This window comes from Parambassis ranga, chromosome 7, assembly GCF_900634625.1.
Source record: "Parambassis ranga chromosome 7, fParRan2.1, whole genome shotgun sequence".
In the NCBI taxonomy this organism is placed as follows: domain Eukaryota; kingdom Metazoa; phylum Chordata; class Actinopteri; family Ambassidae; genus Parambassis; species Parambassis ranga.
Window position 1 is genome coordinate 4,562,710 of NC_041028.1, and position 19,679 is coordinate 4,582,388.

General features: G+C 42.2%; 2 protein-coding genes across 2 annotated transcripts; both read left to right on the forward strand.

Moving 5' to 3' along the window:
• Positions 1–7,801: 7,801 nt before the first annotated feature.
• Positions 7,802–10,821, forward strand: nkain5 (sodium/potassium transporting ATPase interacting 5). The gene is made up of 6 exons (XM_028410317.1): positions 7,802–7,883; positions 8,682–8,819; positions 9,801–9,881; positions 10,258–10,455; positions 10,550–10,610; positions 10,766–10,821. The coding sequence occupies exons 1-6, from the start codon at positions 7,830–7,832 to the stop codon at positions 10,819–10,821; spliced, it is 588 nt and encodes a 195-aa protein (XP_028266118.1). The 5' UTR covers positions 7,802–7,829.
• Positions 10,822–11,668: 847 nt separating this feature from the next.
• Positions 11,669–16,902, forward strand: ythdf1 (YTH N6-methyladenosine RNA binding protein F1). Its single transcript, XM_028410587.1, has 6 exons — positions 11,669–12,024; positions 12,391–12,418; positions 12,861–12,955; positions 13,043–14,677; positions 15,102–15,146; positions 15,407–16,902. The coding sequence occupies exons 1-6, from the start codon at positions 11,995–11,997 to the stop codon at positions 15,419–15,421; spliced, it is 1,848 nt and encodes a 615-aa protein (XP_028266388.1). The 5' UTR covers positions 11,669–11,994; the 3' UTR covers positions 15,422–16,902.
• The last annotated feature ends 2,777 nt before the right edge of the window (positions 16,903–19,679 follow it).

Sequence of the window (19,679 nt, forward strand, 5' to 3'; positions counted from 1 at the left end):
ACACAAACGTCTCTCCTGCTTTCTTCTTCTTCTTCTTCTTCTTCTTCTTCTTCTTCTTCTTCGTTATTTACTGCTTCATGTTGCTTGGCAGACGATTTCATTTTTGGCAGTTTGCTATGTTTCATATAAACAATTAAAAGACAGAGCTATAACAAAAAGACCAAACAAACAAGCCTAATCTCTGTCAAATCATGCCATCTGTCTACTGTGACAACAGATTCTCATGTGTGTTAATGTGCGTTTGTCACTTGTCCATCAGCAACAACAAGGCTGCAGGCTGCAGAAGACGTTCCATCTGGTTGAACTTAAGTAACATATCTGTCCTCATTCTTAGTTACACTTTCTTCCAGATAATGTAGGATATTTTAGAAAAACATATGAGTGTATCTGCATCCTCTTTAAATAATATAATATATATATTAATTTGTCTGTAATCTGGTTAGCAGCACGTTCTCTCTCTGACTCCTGTTGGATAATTTAGCTCTAGCACTGTATTGCAGTGATCTGTAAAGTTATGAAAGCCTAATGAGCAATTCAATGACGGTAAATTTCTCTTCTGCTCTTCTTCACTCAGGTCAACCTTAATCTGTCAGATGAACCGGACACACACCCACAGTGGGCAAAAGAGGTATAAATGTGGCAAAGAAAAATATGAATATATAAAAAGCCTATCTATAAAATCTAATCTATAAAATGTCATGTTGTAATAAGAAGGGTTCTGGAAGGGCACCCTTCATTCTTGTTCACCTGGTATTTTGGTTCAACATTATTTGGGCTTCTTTGTGCTTCAGTTACTCAAATCTCAAAGGTGAATATATCCAGCTGAAGCCAGCATGCTGCAGTTCCTTAGATGGTAACTTAAGGCTGGTCCATAGATGGCGCCATCACAGGTTGTTGGCTGTCAGACCTAATATGCTCGCCTCAAGGCTGCTTAGGCTCCACTTCTTTTCCCATTTTAAAATTAGACTCAGAGAAATTACATCTTCTTAAAAACTTTGGAGGGCTCCAGGATCCACCTTTAGACAAAACCTCACGTGAGAAGCACTTTCAGTCTAATTTCATCATCTCCAGGTTCTCTCAAAGAACCTGTGTGTACATGCCTGATGCCTGATGGCAACCTGTGGACATATCTACTTTATATTGTGTAAAGGTTGTTCAGGCCAGGACTCAGCACCGTTGTAGTGAAAAAACTACATGTTTTCTTTTCATGTGTTTCTTACAATCTAGACCTAACCACAAGCAGGCTTTTTTATGTGTGTGTGTTAGGCTGGATGAGTAGCTCCTGGCTGTCTGGCAAAAAAGGCGGAGTAGGTGTCAACTGATTGTGTTGAGAGCTCATTAGAAGGTGGACTCTGTTTAGACTGTTGTTTATAATGTAGTTGTATCCACTCCGTTTTGCTGCCCTTTTTTTTCTACCTTCCGGTGCATTTGTGAATGCTTCATTTTTTATTCAGAGCATATCATTTAGCTATTTTTTTATTAAGTATCTGAAGTTCTGTTAAATCACACAGCACAGACAGGAACCAGCAGTTTAGGATGCAGATGTTTTGCCAGATTTTTTTGGTTAATTTGCATTTCTTACAGCCAGATCCCGACACGAACCCAACTGTTCTCAGCATGAAATCCAATTTACACCAAATTTTATACGCAGGCGTGTTGGTGATTTTTTTGCATGCTTGTTTAAGATCAGAGTGTCTTAACCAGAGAGCCACTATGATGATTACTACTAATGTGATCAATAAGGCTCCCACCTTTCTGAGAAGGAAACATGAGCAGTGAACATGTTTTCACAGCATGTCTATTTTAACAGCAGCACTGACTGTGACCTGCTTTTAATACTTCTAAATCCTCCACCTGTACTTCACCTGAACCTGAGCACTTCCTGGGTGGAATATCATGTAGGATTTAAAGCACCATATTAGGCGACAATCATTTAATTCACAGTTGAAACAGCGTCAGTGTAATTATATCTGTGCTGATTTGACTACAGAGCTGAGGAGAAGAGATGGAGAGGCTAATGAGAGAGAAGAAAGGGGAAAGGTGTAGGTGTGGAGGAAAAGAAAGGAGAGAGGGAGAGGGAGGAGGAAGGAAGGAAGGAAGGCATGCGTGGGAGTCTGGTGGCAGGTGTTTGAAGACACTGAAAGCTGATGATGAGAAGAAGGCTGTCACATTTCTCAACAAGGTTTCCCCTGGCCTTTCCTTCCTTCCCTTTTTTTTCCCTGTGTCAGTGTGTCCACACCTCCCAGGCCATTCTTCTTCTCTCCCTCTATCCCCCCTGCCTCCGCCTGCGGTGTTCAGCCAGAGTGACGCCTCAGCACTGCAGTGTAATCTCTGGCCCTAGAGCTGCTTCGTCTGAGCCAACCAATTGGACGTAGTGCTCAGAGCAGGAGCAAGAAATGGCCCTCCACTGGCTGGCTTTCTGCTAAACAAAGCCCCCCCCCCCCACCTCCTCCTCCTCATCATCCCTCCACCCCCTCCTCCGCCTGTGGCGCTCAGTGTGCTCATTACAAACTACGAGCACTCCCTCCTCGAATACCTGCAGGTGCAGATTTGCCAGGTGTTGCCCTGACCATGTCTCACAAACCAGGAGGCTACTGACACTCAGATGAGGAAGCTGGAGCATCATTGATCACCATTACCTGCCTCAAACACAGTCCTTTGGTTATTTAAAACATCACGTGGAAGCTCAGTCCTGACATTTGGGAGCAAAACTATCATTTGTGTAAAGATGCTGTTGAGCAGGCTAGAAAGTGGAGCTTTGAGGTCTGTTCGCTTTGCTGGATATAAAAAGATAGTTTCAGATCTGCCTTTAGTCTTTGTCTCTGCAAACATCACAAACTGAGAATAAAGGCAGCGATGCTCACGGTTAAAAATGTCCACCACAGTTAAATTCATGCCATCAAATACCTGTTTTTTTTTTTACCAGCAGTCCGAAATGTATCTCTGAAACTACTATGAAATAACACAGTGAGTGAATCACTGTTAAAGCAGCAACAATATATCAGCTAAAGGTTTAAATGTGAGAATCAAAGAACCATTTCAGGGACTAATTCCTTTCAAATGCAGCAGAGAATAATTCTGTTCACACAAATATAAGATTCATTGCGTAGTGGTGATGGTTGTATTTATCTTTTCATGAAAACACAGAGGGCATGGGCTTCACTACTGTGTTGCTGTAAACACATCAACCAACACAAGCTCCATGCTGTGTCGCTAAGTTAGAGCCAGTTTGCTCACCGACCATAATTGATATCACTCTTGGCTACTATTAGGTGTTTTACATGTACCATTCAATCCTTTATTGTTGGTGAAAAGTCAACAAATCACAAATCTGATTGGGTAGCTAACATGGTACATTATAAAGACTAAAAAACAGTGTTTGGGAGAGGCTCTAATGTTTCTTTCCTTAAGTAGTTCCTGTCCCTACACCTTATGGTTCCTTTGACCTTTAAAACGACATGGTTAAGTTATAAATAATTGTGGCTTGGGCTAAAACAGACACTTTAGAGCCTCAGATTGAGGCAGCTGGAAAAATTGTGACGTCACAAACCCACCAGCAGGTACATGTGGCTAGACCTCAGGTGGCACTGACCAATCAGACTTCTGTGTATGTATGTATGTATCAACATGCTCTTTGCTGCTTATTGGCTTTCAAAGATTCCCTGTGGTGTTTTGTTTCCTATTGATAGAAATGATTGGTTTACTTTGACCCAGGATACCAGATACTGACAGGCAGTTCAACCAATCATTTGCTTCTTTGAAAGCTCCTTCTAGACCTCCCAGTTTGCCCTCTCTGTTGGTTCATGTCTGTAACCCTTTCAAAGCATAAACAGTTTTACCACCAGTCATTTTCCTGGTGAGGATGTGTTGGGTTGTTACAACAGAAAGAACCATGTAACGTCTTATTTTTCTGTCACAGACAATTAATCTACAACTACTTACATCATTGACTAAATGCTTAGATACATTTTACTGCGAATTGCTTAAGACCTGATGTGTCTTGGCCTCTTTAGTGTGAGAAATTTCTCATCTTACATTGTGATAAATTGATTCTCTGGATTTTAGACAGACAGGACAGAACATGAGCTGTGAAACAGTGATGGAGATTTGCCACATTTTTCTGACATTTTTCAGATCAGAATAAACTAATAAGCCTTGTTACAGATCACCTGTTGACTTCTAAAGTAGATGCAGGATCGTGTTTGTCATGTGTTAGAGGGTTCAGCTGTTTCACACAGTAAATAACATGTTATCTGCTTGTGGTAGCTGACAAGCCAGGAAGTGAAATCTTCATAAAAAATATTTTTTTGGAGCACATTTCGCTCTGACAGGCTATACTAGTAGGCTTTTAATTTTCTAGAAACATGCCCTGCATTTACATGTGTGTTCATTATTAATAATACTGGAGCTTCTTTTAAACAGGCCCAGCCAGCCAACAGTGGCCTCTCTGCCAATCTGCTCAGGTTTTGATAAACCACCTGGGAGTGCATGTGGAGCAAAAACCTCACCCTCTGTGTGACACAAATAACAGCAGTGTGTGAGTGTGTGTGTGTGAGTGTGTGTGTGTGTAGGGGAGAGGGAGGGATAGAGAGAGAGCGAGAGAGAGAGAGAGATGGGGGGAGACTGCTATTGTGTGAGAATGTGAATTAGGTCAAATGTTTGCTTGCAACAACGATTAACCATGCCCCTGTGAGGAAGAAAGCTGAAGCTCTGTCTCTATGTGTGCCCAGCCGACCCTGATATCTGATACAAACACTGCCTGAAACCAAATTAAAAGGATAAATATGATTTCTGCCTATTTCCAATGTGATGAAACCTTGAGACAACAACAGGGATGCTGGAGGTTCAGATGGAATCAGCATTGGGTTTTTTTGTGCAAAATAAAGACAGGGCTTTTCTGTATGTGTCTGTGTGTGTATGTGTGTGTGTGTGTGTGTGTGTGGGGGGGGGGGGGGGGGGGTTCTATATGTATGTGGTGTATGATGGCACCCACTCAGCAGGCATCAATCACACACTGGGTGACGGTTCGGCTGCCGGCTGCCCGGTTCACCGCGCCTCTGGGCTCCCTCACCTCAAGCTGCAGTGATGCTGCTGGTGACAACAGGTTACACACCACAAGTCAAATGAAAAACATGCAGGGTGGATAAGAGGGGTGGTTGTGATGGTGGGGTGTTAAAAAAAATGCCCATGCAGGTATAGAGGCTCCACAGAGGCTCTGATGCTTTTCTCATACTTATAAGCCTTCCCCTCCTTTTCTTCTCCTCTGAGCGTTTCCGATTCATTTCCAGATCAAAGTGAGGATGCTAAAGGATGCTGTGTCCCTGAGGTCAGCTGGCAACTTACACGACAAAAGCCAGTTCCCCACACCCCCTATTTATGGGGAAGGGGCTCCAAATGTTAAGGGAAGGTCTAATGATCTTTAAGCTTCACAGTAAAACGCCTGATTGGAGGCTTCCTTCGCCTCTCTCTCACCAAATCACCATAAAGTTCTCTGATGAATTCGTTAATTTGCCCACAATAAGGCAATGCAGTAAGGCTGAGGTGGGTGCACACGTGTCTATATGTATAAGCGGAGGAAATGAAGACCAGGCAGCGCGAGCACAAAGAAAAAAAACAGGCGATGGGCATGTTTCCTGGATGGATGAAGGATGCTGTGTATTGTGCGTGCAGCTTATCGACATGAATCTATAGGCACATATGAATGACCCCCCCCCTCCCCTCCACTCCCTGCCTCCCCCTCCTCCCTCCAGCCTGTCACACAGCCACGGGCACAGAGCATTGCGCTATAGCATCCCTGTACTCACTCAGTTTAGAGATTTGGGGAGGCGCAGCGTCAGCCCCGGTCGCTTCCTTCTGTGTCTGCTTCCCCTCGGACCAGCAGCTCCCCGCGAGCATAATCAGTCAAAGGCGACAACTTGGCTTTCCTGGGATTTACGAAACAGGAATGCAGCATATTGCATGTGGCATCCTTTCAGCGCCCGCTGACCCCCTTGTGCGCCCTGTCCGCGCTCCTCTGCTCCCCAGCCAGAAGGGAGGCTGGGAAGTGTGTAACCTGCCGATCCGCTTCCACCCCACTGCCGCTGCTGCTGCTGCTGCTGCTGATGATGCTGATGATGCTGCCGCCGCCGTATCTCCAGTATTATCTCCAAGTGCCAGGTCTCTCCTCCACAGTCCCTCAAGCCCCCTCCATCTCTTCTCGCATCCCCTCGGCTCAGCTACCGTGCTTCCATGTGACACAGGCAGAGCTGGAGACCCCCCAATTATGAATTTGTCTTTTTGATTCTAGCGTCATCCCTCGGAAGGACGGGGAAGTGCGGCTGTAGGGCTGATGAATGGGGCAGAATCTGCTGTATAACATCCACACTGCTCTGTAAAATGTGGATTAAAGTTCGGGTTAATTCAAATGCCAATTAAATTATGCATTTGGGACATTTTAGCATCCAAATTAGTGACAGGCTGTGTTTCATTTATGCCTTTAAAATAACTTCCTCTTACTTCAAATTTTCTGAGACCAGTATACTGACTTTGTTTGGCTGACCAGCAGAAAAACAGATTGTCAAAACATCACAGTGTGTGAATATTTTAATAGGAAAAACCCTCACAACAAGAGCAGGCTCCTTTCTTCAGACCTTTCAGTGAGCCAGTTGCAGGTGACGATAAACACCATCTTAGTGTAACAAATATAAAAGTAGGCCAGTGATGCCTTCCCTCTTTGGTGTAGCATGTTTTAACCTTGCCACTCACACATACTTTTGAAGCCTCTGCCACTACCACCACCTGCTGGTGTCTTCAGAGCATTGTAGGAGAGCGGCCACCTATCAGGGTGCAGAGGACGGTGTTGCTGTATGAGGGTCAATCAGTGCCACAGTCAGGGAGAGACTGAGGAAAGAGTGGCTGTGTCTCACAGGAAAGAAACTGAGTTCATGTCCTGTAGTCACACATAAAGGATGATGGATTAATGAATTAAGGCACATTCAGTCCATATTATTGCTTACTCACTGTTTTCAGCAGTGAGCCCTAACCCAACAACACATTTAGGCATGCACTATATAGAAACGATACATCTGCACCAGAAATATACAGTTTGTGTCAATGCTATGGAAACATCAAGCTGCATTAGCACTTTGCTGCATTATTAGCATTATTATTATTTGAGTTCTCAAGGTTTTATGCCCACCTGTAGCCATGCAAATCAGTGCTTATAAAATGTCCTGATCAGGATTGCACTTGTCACCATGTTGGTTGGTTTAAATAAATAAAGTTAGATTACTGTAAGCTGTATGAAGACCACAGGTGACTCGCTGTATTAGAAATGCCTGCCATCTGGTCAATTCAAATAATGACAAAGAAGTGAAGGGTAAGGTAGGCTAGTTAAGCAGCTGGCTTCTATTCAGTACTTTGTACCAGAGTTGAAATTATTTTTGCTGTAAAGTGCGCTGCTCATTGGTCTCGAACTGGAAGTAAAAGCCTGTCTAAAATATCACAGCACTTCTTTAACTGTACTTAATTTAATGGATTTGTGTTTGTGACCCTCACAGCAACCTGAGGCTCATTTTGTCCTCCAGTGTTTCCCATTCTCTCTGCTGCTTCGCCTTGTGGCACTAATCTCCCTCCATACACCAGCCGACCCTCCCCCTTTCCTGTAGTTTCAGTGCAGCCTCTGTGTTTTCCTCCTGAGGTAAAGTGCACTCACACGTCTGGCAATGGATGAGAAGCTTCACAGGTTTGGCCCTGAAGTGTTTGAGCACATTTTTTAAAAATCCTTGTTGTTGTTCTACACCACCATCATCCTCACAGCCAGCAGCACGGGAGCAGAGAGAAAGAAGAAGATGGGCTGCTGCTCGGCACGATGCATGCTGATCCTCCTGTGTGGTCTGCAGTTGGTGAGATGTTTTTCTTTCACATTTGATGTTTTGATCCTTTCTTTAGGCTATATAAATCAAAGTAAAATTACTCTTTCAAGCATAATTTCAGTGCAATATATATCTTATATTATTTAGTTGTTTATGATGAATTTTGTTGACAATATAAACTCTTAAAACTTAAATAAATGGTAAATAAAGACACTTTAAATACCTAAACCTGTATTTGGTTAAACATCATCTGTGCTTAAATCAATTCACTTATTTTCTTAAAAGCAATTTTTGTTGTTTTCTTGATGTTCTGCTACAGCAAGTTTAATTTCTTTTCATGTTTGACCTTTGTTCCGACAAAGTGATTACAAATACCATTTGTCACCGCCTAATTACATATTACAGCCCAAAGGATTGGTAGACTCGATCTTTAAAGTACTTCATCACAACTGTGTGGCTAAAATTACATTTATCATGGAATGTGCTTGTAGTAGGTTTGACTGCCCACAGCTATCAGTCACCACAATAAAGGGCTGCTCCCACATTGTGCTCCCCTTCCTCCTCCTCCTCCTCCTCCTCTCTGTTTCCCACCCTGCCCCCCCCCCCCTTTTATGACAGACCAGGGCACCAACCTTGGAGGACATAACACCATCACCCAGCCCTGTCTTTTCCCAAGCATGCTTTGTCCCCTGTGGCTCTGTTGCCTTGACAACTTATTAAAAAGAAAAGACACACACAAAGCCCAGGCATCAGATGCACACACATTTAATAAAAAAAAAACATTACATTTGCCTCAGTGTGTAAAATCTGTTTCTGTTGCTCCTACAGATCACTGCACTGGAGAGGCAGGTGTTTGACTTCCTGGGCTACCAGTGGGCTCCGATCATGATCAACTTCTTTCACTTCATCATGGTCGTCCTGGGCCTGTTCGGTGCCATCCAGTACAGATCACGCTATATTATCATGGTAAACAATTGTCGTGGATAGTTTTGTAAAATGAGTCTTGACCCTTTCTCTTGCCAAGATTTATATTAATATGAATATAGAGCAGCCACAGCATAACTAATGTAGTGCCTCAGTTTATTGCCACATTTTACAAAGTTAGTCCACAGGTTTCGATATCTATAGGTTACTACCAACTAATTTACATATTGAAATATGACTTTGCTGCAAATGTGGTATAAATTATACTCCTTCCCTGGTGCCAGTAGATACTTCTATTTTCCTTGTGTGTCAGATTCAATGCCACAAAGTACATTTTAATGTGTGTATAATGACATGACACAAGTGTTTCTGGTTATTTACACTCCAGCATCTACACAGCAAGACTGTTGTGTCTGTCTCTGTGTCATGTTTATACAGCTGCAGGTGGAGCTGATAAAATAGTTCATATACTTTTTTAGAGCTCATCATTTCCAGGCATTTGTGTAGGGGTTATTTACAGAGTTGGGCAAAGCATTTTGCTACAGGTTCAATCATTTATGATTTACCCTAACCCTAACTATGATCATTATATAAGATGATGTAGCGTAGTATTTTGTGCATAGTTTTTATTTTCTCCTTTAATGCCGTGAAAAGTGAAAAAGGTTTGTTCTCGAAAGGTTAAACTACTGCTTTTAAATAAGACAGATGTCTCCTTCTTGTTTTATTATATACATAACTTGTGATATATGAGGCATAACAGAGCCAGGAAAAAAATACAGGCATGAAGACAAAAACAACTGCAGTAATATCTGCAGCTGAACTAGTGTTATTGATTGGATATCTGAGATGTGTCTTTGTGTGTGTGTGTGCATAATGTCATGATGGTGGCAGTGAGAAAGCTGTAAGGCACTCATAAATACAGTTGTAGAAAACAGAAGACGGGGTGTTTTCTCTCATTTTTAGTAATATTCAAATGTATCTTGAGTGACAAAAGAAACTTAACATGCTTTGATGTTTTCTCAGTACCTGCTGTGGCTACTGTTTTGGGTTGGCTGGAATGTCTTTGTGAGCTGCCTCTACATGGATTTGGGAGGGCTTTCAAAGGTAAGTCTAATGGTCACACAAGTGTCAGATAATTAGAGAGCCACGCAGCCCCTAAATACTGTGCAGCTGAGTCCATGTCGGAGTTTCCTCTCAGTACCTGCCTCCAATTACAGACATACAACAAACACTGTACAGTATGTTTCTGTTCTTACGTGAAGCTGCCAGTGGCACTAGATTGAATGATGATCAGCTATTTTTTCCTGCCAAAAACAAATAAGCTGAACTGATACCACAACTTATTCTATCATGGCTGATAGAGTGAGCGAAGCATTAAACCATACGGTGTCATCAGAGTACACTTGATCCTCTCTCTGCTCTGTCTTACTGCCATGCTTAAGACCCTGAAAGGGTTCCTTCACTTGTCATTTGCCTGCAGGACAGTGACGTCCTCTCCCTCGGAGTGTCCTCACATCGGTCCTGGTGGAAGGACAATGGGCCAGGCTGTCAGGGCGAGAGCCCTCCCTCTGCTGGGTGGCAGAACCAGCAGAACCCAGAGTTGAGCACAGTGCAGAGCTGCTGGCTGGAGTACCAGTACATAGAGGTCCTGCACTGCATCATCCAGCTGCTCATATCAGTGAGTCTTTATTCTTGGCGAATATTTCGTTGTGTGGAATAATCCTTTTCAGATATCACTGGGGAAAAAAACTTTTTTATTTTAATTCCCACAGCTGCTAGGATTTGTTTATGCCTGTTATGTCGTCAACACATTCTCAGATGAGGAAGAGAGCTGTAAGTATATCAGTGATACCAACATTATCAATACATTTTTAATAATCTATTACAAGGAAACATAAACTTTAACCATGCCTTTAACATCTAATTTTCCTTGCACACTTTGTTGATTTATGAGTTATTTACTGTATTTATGTTCTTTTTTATTTTAGTTAATTTCTTTGGTGAATTTCATCATCCTTCTAAACCTCCACACTTGCTCTTCTAGTGTCATGGTTCTGTGGTCGGTACGTGGCATCAAAGCTTTTACTCTTGTTTGCAGCCATATTAAGTCCACCGTCTCACACAGAGAGTATTTTCTTCTCTTTAGATTACAAATAACCACAAAAACAATGAAGACAAGATGGAACTGAAGATCTAACAACCTTGAAGACCCTCATTCTGTATCACCTTGTTTGGTTGGGACTGAACTGACTGTTGTGCACAAGTGCCCTGATTCCAGTCAGAAATGTACAGTAAAGACAGGCATAACTTATGTTTTTGTCTGGCCTTAAATGTGCTATAAATCTGGACGTGAATATGTCCAGATTGTTAAACATTGTATATGGAACACACAAGTTCAGCTATCTAACAATGTGTAGTTTAATATATGTAAATAGTGGTTTGTTTTGTAAAATGTATAAATTATTATGTGTCACTTAAACTAGACAAAGTACCAGTTTGTATAGTGTGTGATGTCATTCAGTGAAATAAACTACACAACACTTTATTTTAGGGTGTAACTAAAATTTATTATTTTACACTGTAAGTAGGCTACTCGAATATTGTAGCCTACTTAAGGTTCAAAATAATGATTCATGAAAAACACGATAAATGTTAATGACATGCGATCAATATTTTATTAGATTATATTATTATGCTCAAATGAGAAAAAATATTATTTACATAAAAACGGCTTATTGTTAAATTGTCTTTACAAGTTTTTAAAATGATAAAACAACCTTTTTTTTTATTCATAAACGTAAACAGAAGAAACGCACCGCTGCTGCTCTGCCTGCTGCTAGGTAGCAGTGGACGCGTCCTTTGCGTCACTGACGTCACTTCCGCTTCACAGACCCCGGATGAAGCTGCCGTCGGGGCAAGTAAGCAGGGCCACCGAGGCTGGTTGGATTTTAATTTAGCGGTGAGGGGGTCGGAGCGGATTGAAACCCCGCTGGATTAATGTCGACAGGGCAACGCAGAGTGCCAGCGGTGCTACGACGAGCAAACTGTCCGCGCCGAGCGGAGACACATGCTAACTGCTGCTGCTAACTGTATGCTTAACTCTAAAGTAACGCGGAGCAGCTTCTCCGGCTATTAGCCTCCACACACAGCGGAGTTTGCAGCTCACACACTGCACGTCTTGTCAGGGCTCCGGTCCGACACAACACCTGGTGGATGAATGATGTCTGCCGCTAGTATTGATCCTCAGGTAAGCAGCGAGGTGTAAACACATAGGTGCGGGGTTTTTTTCTCCCCCCACATGAAGGCGAGGTGAGCTATGTGTGTTTCTCTCTCTGGAGGCGATGCTGCCAGCCATTCAGCTAGTTAGCCACAGCTGAGAGAGGAGAGGTTAGCGAGAAAACTCTTTCTGCTGGTAACAAACGAGGCCTGGACCACAGCTTCCAGTGGGTGTCTGAGTGGCAGACGTTTCCGTCATATAACACATGACGGCTCGTATGTGTCAGTGTGCAGATGTATGAATACTTTTAGCCGTGAAGCTAGGATGATGTGTGATGCTGTGATAGTCATTCATACACAAGCTCTCTTTTCCTCTCCTTTTAATGTGACCATTAAGACATCGAAAGGACAAGATGCAGGCAAAGGTAAGAGATGCGTGTCTTATGTATCTCCAGATGTTCCTGCATGTAAATGTGTAAAACATAAATCTGTGTGTATAATCCCTGTTTTTGTGGGTGTATTCAGTAATGTATTCTACATCACTGTCCATCAATATGGATTTTTTTTTTCAAAAAAGCAATGATCAATGGTTACCCTGTAGACCACCATTTTGCAGCAGACACAACAATCTATTTTAAGTATATTCACATGTCATAGTGATCACCACTTTGGTTTTAGTTTGTTTATCCAGGCACCATTGTTGAAAATAGTGTTTGCACATTTCATATGACTGCACTGTGGTTCAGATGGAACTGGTGCAGTTGTATTAATATATAAATATCTCACGATTCCAACAATAATGTGCTTGTTTAGAACTTTGTGTAAATTCTGATGTGCCAGCTTTGATGCTGTCTGCTTTTACCACAGCCTTTCCAGTTTCAGTGCAGAATGGCTCCCTCCACCAAAAAGACACAGTCCATGACAGTGACTTTGAGCCTTACCTCACCGGGCAGTCCAGTCAGGTAGGAACCACCAAGAAACATTTACTTTTTAAAATAATCACTTTATTTTAGTGTCCATAAATTTCCAATTTCTGTTTTTTATTCTAGAATAACAGCTACCAATCCATGACAGACCCTTACCTGTCCAGTTACTATGCCCCCTCCATTGGATTTCCTTACCCTCTCAGTGAGGCTCCTTGGTCCACAGGGGGTGATCCTCCAATCCCCTACCTGACACCATATGCCCCCCTCAGTAATGGAGACCATCACTTCATGCATGACACAGTGTTTGGGCAGCCAGGTGGACTCAGCAGCAGTATCTACCCCCACCGGTTTAACTTTTTCCCAGAGAACCCAGCGTTCTCCGCCTGGGGTACCAGTGGTTCTCAGGGCCAGCAGACTCAGAGCTCAGCCTATGGGGGGAGCTACAGTTACCCACCAAGTTCTCTAGGAGGCACCTTAGTCCCCGATGGCCAGACAGGTTTCCATAGTGACACACTGAGCAAAGCTCCAGGTATGAACAGCCTGGAGCAGGGCATGCTGGGCCTAAAAATAGGCGGGGATGTGACGGGAAGTGGCTCAGGTGTGAAGAGTGCAGGCTCTGTGATCGGTGGCGGTGGCAGTGTGGCAGCCGTTGCCACAGGCAACGGTGGCACACCAATCGGAATGCTCCCTCCTAAACCTACATCGTGGGCTGCCATTGCTAGCAAACCTGCCAAGCTGCAACAACAAAAGGCCAAGAACAAACCTGGCACTCCTATAGTTGGAGGTGCACTGCCTCCACCTCCCATTAAACACAACATGGACATTGATACATGGGATAATAAAGGGACAGCTGCCAAGATGGCTCCTCCCTTGCCCCACCATCACCACCACCAACAGCACCAACCCCAGCTTCACTCCCATGCTCCTAGTCTCCTCCCTCCCCTTCAACAATCCCTACAGTCTGCTCAGTCCCTGGTGCAGCAGATGACCATGCAGGGTCCTCCTCCACCTCCTCCACACTCTTACCAGAACCACAACTCTGCCCCAGCCCCTCAGACCCGCTGGGTAGCTCCACGCAACCGCAACATGTGCTACGGTGGTGGAAGTTTAGACAGCAGCGGCTCCTCTAGTGGTGGTGGTGTTGGTAATGGAGGTGCAGGGGGTGGGTGCATGCCTTCAGAACCAGGATCAGACTCCCATCCTGTGCTGGAAAAGCTGCGAGCGGCCCACAGCTACAATCCTAAGGAGTTTGACTGGAACCTTAAAAATGGGCGCGTTTTTATCATCAAGAGCTACTCCGAGGATGACATCCATCGCTCCATCAAGTATTCTATCTGGTGCAGCACAGAGCATGGCAACAAGCGTTTGGACTCAGCTTACAGAGCAATGAACTCCAAAGGTCCCGTGTACTTGTTGTTCAGTGTCAATGGCAGCGGCCATTTCTGTGGCGTGGCGGAGATGCGCTCTCCTGTGGACTACGGCACCAGTGCTGGCGTCTGGGCACAAGACAAGTGGAAGGGAAAGTTTGACGTTAACTGGTTGTTTGTTAAGGACGTGCCTAATAGCCAGCTGCGCCACATCCGCCTGGAAAACAACGACAACAAGCCAGTCACCAACTCGCGCGACACTCAGGAGGTTCCTCTGGAAAAGGCAAAGCAGGTGCTCAAGATCATTGCCCAGTACAAACACACCACCTCCATCTTTGATGACTTCTCCCACTATGAGAAGAAGCAGGAGGAGGAGGAGGTGGTGAAAAAGGTAAGGGTTTTTTTCTGTTTGGGAATAATGAGTGGGAGGAAGGAACACATTGTTTCAGTTTCTTTAAAAGCCTATTAATACCTTCATTGGTGATACACAGAAGTTGAAGATGGAGGCGCTCTTTTAGATTAGCATGCAGCTAGTTGTCAAGGTGACGATGCTGCTGATTGGACCTAAAATGGATGAATACCCATGACTACTGCTTTTAATAATGCCGGTCATTTCCTTTTTCATTGAAAACAAAAGCCAGCAAGGATGCCAGCTGCCAGTGTTAAATGAGCTTTAGTTTCTAACACTGGTGCAATGCTTAAAAAAACATGAATGAATTGCCGGTACATTCACCGTACCTCCTCTGTAATTTGGAAGAATTTTAATTTCTCTTTATTTTTACTAAGTAATTAAATAAAGTGTTCTTTGTTTGCAGAGCTATGAGCCTGCCTCAATACAAAGTCGATCCAGAATCGATCAGGTAAAGTCTTTTCTCTTAATTTTCTCCCTCTCTCTGAGTAGTGGAGTTGAGATGATGGAATTTATTTTTCCTGTATTTATATACATTTAATTATGTTGTTCTCAAACATTTAAAATGTGCTTGCTTTATGTATGTTCACAAATATTTGCAAAGTACAGTCTGCTCTTTGCATAGCTTGTAATAAATATCACTCTTGTGTTAAGCCTTCAGAAGAATAAGATAAATATTATAATTTCTTTCTCTTCACTCATCTTTTTCAGGATCGTCAGAAGTAAATTGTACAAGAACTTCTGAAAGCTCAATCAACATTTTGGATGGACATGCTGAAATCTAAATTTAAAAATGCAAACACAGTGACATTAAAACAAATTGAAAATAAATATTTTTTTCTATTTAATTATGTCGACTTTGGCCCATGTCAAACTTTTGCACCACGTTGCTCATGGTTCCCCAGTCTGTGAGATGTGTGCAGGGATGAAGCTAGTTCCATCAGACGAATTGCTTCAATAATATCTATTTTCTTGTTTCTGTATTTTTTAAGCCTTATAAAGCTCTATCGCTACCCTGGAACTTCTTAAATTCTTAAGTAAATATAAATAACTGCACGTCTGTTTGGGAAAATCTCTTAACAACATGCTGCTGATATTCAGTGACTGTTCACTTTGTGGTTTGTTTGTTGGAGAAATGTTAAGTGCTTGTATTGGTTAATCTTAATGAGTGAACAACACTTTATTGACAAATGTCTGCTATCTGTGTGTGGCCAGGTTTATTTTATATTATCTGAAGACAAAAAAAAAATAACTTCTATATCCTCCCCCCCTTCCCCTCATGTGAAGGGTGTCTTACTTTGGTGGACAGCTGAAGGTTTCTGTATGCATAGACATAATTGTGCAAGGTTGTAACATTAGAAAGCGTAAATGTTAGAAAAAAAATTGATTAATGTAACAGCTGGCTTATAACAGATTAAAATTTAACATAATGTTGAGAGTGGAGCCTTAACCTTTATTTTTCAGTTGTATAAATGAAATTTGTTTATTTCACTTATTCCCCTCAAAATGTCCAGATAGAGATTGAAGAGACATTCTGTAGAGATAAAACGCTCTAGAAGGTAGTTCCTCTGTTATTTAAAAGGTTCAGATATACTGTATTAGTTCAGGTTTTTATCAACAAACAAATCTTCTTTCTGTTCCTCATGGTTCCAACAGGGGTCTCTGTTGATGAAATTTTGGGACACAATGTAGCATGTACTGCTTTTAAAACTCATGCCAGGCCTCTCGGTTTTTTTTGTTGTTGCTTTTTTTGTTCTTTCTTAATATCATTATAATCTTGACATTTTTATCATTTTCATTGCTATAACCTTGTCCACTTCATCCTCAGAAAATGTAAGCTTTAATGTACTGGCATTTCTAACTGAGATCGCCTCAAAATGTTTAACTTGTAGCATTATACTTAACTGATTTATTGTCAAGTGTATGGAATCCCAGAGACTAGCCTATATGGTATATGTTTGTGACTTTTTTTTTATTTTAATTGCTTGCTGTATTGTGCGTATGTGTGTGTATGCCAGAGTGAAAGAAAAAGAGAGGGAGTATGACTGGAGCAAATCAGAGTTATATAACGGTATTGGAATATAGAAAATTTATGCAAAAAAAAAAAAGTTTTAAGTCACCCTTGAATTAAATATCCATTGTATCAGAGGTCACTATCACATTCTTAGATTTGGTCATGTTCATTATTAAAGATATACTTACCTGTTTTTTGTGTTTCTGTCATTGACCAGGGTTTGTGTGTGTGTGTGTGTGTGATTAAGTCATTTTTACTGGTTATATATAGTTTGCAAATATACAACAAAGGGTCTTACATACATAGAATGAATATAAAGATCAGTCTGTGCTTATGTCTCTCTTAACTTGGAAAAGAAAAAGATAGTGTGCTTCCCATTTCCATGACAAAACATCATTATTTAAAAAAAAACAACTATCAGTCTTAACGATTATGCTTAGGAAAATACTTTTTATTGTTAATAAGTGCATTTATTAGCAACAAAATGACCACATAGCCTTGTCTGTTCATTCACAAATGGTTTGATAAAAATGAAATGATGAAAGTTTTTCTTAGTAACTCCTATAAAGCATAGTTAGTGGAGATTAAACTACTGTTTGACATAAAAGCTGCAGATGCTCTCACTCAAAAAAAAAGGAAAAATCACATCTATGACCTACTTTCTGACAGAAAGTCCTGATGCATGTGAGACTATACTGTACACAAGCAGGATGAATACATGGCAGTCTTTGTCCCTCTGAGCTCAGGCAGGTGTTTCATTCTTCATCGTGCAGAGTTTGTGTGATTCCTCTCTTGGCATTCACCGCGTGCCTTAATTGTATGGCTAATAAATCAAGGTCCGCCGTGAACACGAGGAGTGGGAATCCTGTCCTTTAACGACGTTCATATTAATCACAACATGAATTAGACACACAAAACAACAACAACCAACCTCACCGTCAATGACAGCACAGGCCCGAGTGCCATCATACTGCAAAGCTATTTCTAATTCTCGAATATTAGATTTTGACATCGACTCTAATGCGGTTGGTATTTTCCGGTCTTGTCCTTGGTGAAGCTCTTCACCATCGTTGACTGTCTCCAGCAGTCTTCCATGTCTTCATTCCGCATCACAGCCGCTGATTTTCAGGTCAGAAGAAGAAACATCCCAGCCTCGCTTTATGCTTGGTGATGATGGATCTGTGGAGGCAAAGCAGGCCAAAAAACAATACCGTTCACAGCGCTGTCATCGGTGTTTGTGGAGGCAGACGGGCATCAGGCCCACGGATGAAGTCCACACAGGCTGAGAGAGATAATAGTCTACTCAGACACTCAGATCTAATAAAGCCTACATCAATCTGTTTTTTGTTTTTTTTTTTGGTTGTCACATTTCTCTACATAAAATCTCTCCGTCCTTTTTTTGCGTGTGTGTCCCGGTCCTCACAGCTAAAGCAGTAACGTCATGACGTGGAGCCACTCTCGGCTCTCAGACGCCGGATGCTGCCTCCATCACAGTGTCCAGAGACCGGGTTAGAATCAGATCTGCTGCAGCTCCCATCGCTCTGTGCTGTATCCAGCCTGCGTCATGCGCTGACCAGGGTGCTGAAACCAGAAACGTGCGAAAGCGTTTGTCAAGTCTCATTATGGCAGAAGTTCTTAATTATTTTCTCCCGCAAGGGGACCTAAAGGTTTTCCTCCATTTTCACCCAAAATAAGTAATTACAGGGGAACACACTACACACAAAAGTGCACAGTATGATCACTGTCTAGCTTCTAGACTTTTGCAATGTCCAGATGTTCAAGATATTTTGTTAAAATGTGACAATTATTCTCTTCTCTGAGAGAATGAGTGGAATAAAATTTGTTTGTTGTAGTCATATTTAAAACAGTTTGCAAGTCCAACTGGTTTGGACCAAGAGACAACCTCTGCGGCTCAGATTTAAAGCCAATGCTAAAGTGTGTAAAGTGGCTGTAAAGTGGCAGTTAACACTGCAACCGTTGGCTGCAAAAGTGAGTCAATCTCGAGTCAATCATCAACAAATTTACAGCATCAAAAACATACCTGCTTCAAAAACGATACACTCACACTTGTTTTAATGATATACAGACTGCTGTCCTCAGTGTCCCCGGGTTAGGGTTAGGGTTAGGAAGGCCGCAGTGCTGTGGTTCATGTTTATTGCAATCAGCTCACTGAGACCATTACAGGAATGTCTCACTTGAGGCTCTATGTCTCATGACGGCCGAGAAACTAACCCTGCGGCTCTGCAGACTCATGGTCGTTAGCCAGTCATTAGAAACACCTGACATTCAGAACAATCTGCACATATTTACGTATATGTACTGCTAGAGACTCACCATAGAGGGCACCAGCACATGATGGGGTGAGATCCTGTACATTCACAGATGCACCGCTGACGGCATAAACAAGAAACAACAAGATTCAACACCGAGTCAAGATTGATCATGATTTATCATAACACAATATTTCGCTTGTCTCAAAAAATCTTGATCTTAATAGACCATTTACAGTATGTAGACCATTTACAGTAACTCCAATATAAATACTATTTTGGCCTTTTTATATATAATGGCCTTTTTCCCAAGACTGGTAAAACCTGGGGAGCCCATGGAGAACTCAAACCTTTCAGCCTCTCATTGCATGAACACAGGTAAATATGGAGACATTTAGAGCTGTTGTTCGTGAGTTTCACACAGACCCACCCACGGAGGTCCTCCACCACATATAAAGCAAATCTAGCAAATAGCATTTTTTTTTGTAAAAAAAACACAATAGTAGTGACATAAATGGGACATGGGAAATATTAAAAAATACATTTTAAAGTTTCTAGTGGATGTACTGCCCATGGCCCATCCAAATCTTGGAGTCCAGTCCACCTGCTTGGTTGTCCTTGGAGTCCATCCTGGACCAGTATTGGCTACAAGCCCCTCTCATTGACATGCTGAAGGAACTCAATCAGTACACCTTAAAAT

Excerpts from the sequence above, each read along its gene's own strand:
- nkain5 (XM_028410317.1), top strand. The coding sequence starts at position 7,830 with ATGGGCTGCTGCTCGGCACGATGCATGCTGATCCTCCTGTGTGGTCTG. Across the intron at positions 7,884-8,681 it reads TCCTGTGTGGTCTGCAGTTG|ATCACTGCACTGGAGAGGCA; the intron begins GTGAGATGTTTT and ends TTGCTCCTACAG. Across the intron at positions 8,820-9,800 it reads GATCACGCTATATTATCATG|TACCTGCTGTGGCTACTGTT; the intron begins GTAAACAATTGT and ends ATGTTTTCTCAG.
- ythdf1 (XM_028410587.1), top strand. The coding sequence starts at position 11,995 with ATGATGTCTGCCGCTAGTATTGATCCTCAG. Across the intron at positions 12,025-12,390 it reads CCGCTAGTATTGATCCTCAG|ACATCGAAAGGACAAGATGC; the intron begins GTAAGCAGCGAG and ends GTGACCATTAAG. Across the intron at positions 14,678-15,101 it reads AGGAGGAGGTGGTGAAAAAG|AGCTATGAGCCTGCCTCAAT; the intron begins GTAAGGGTTTTT and ends CTTTGTTTGCAG.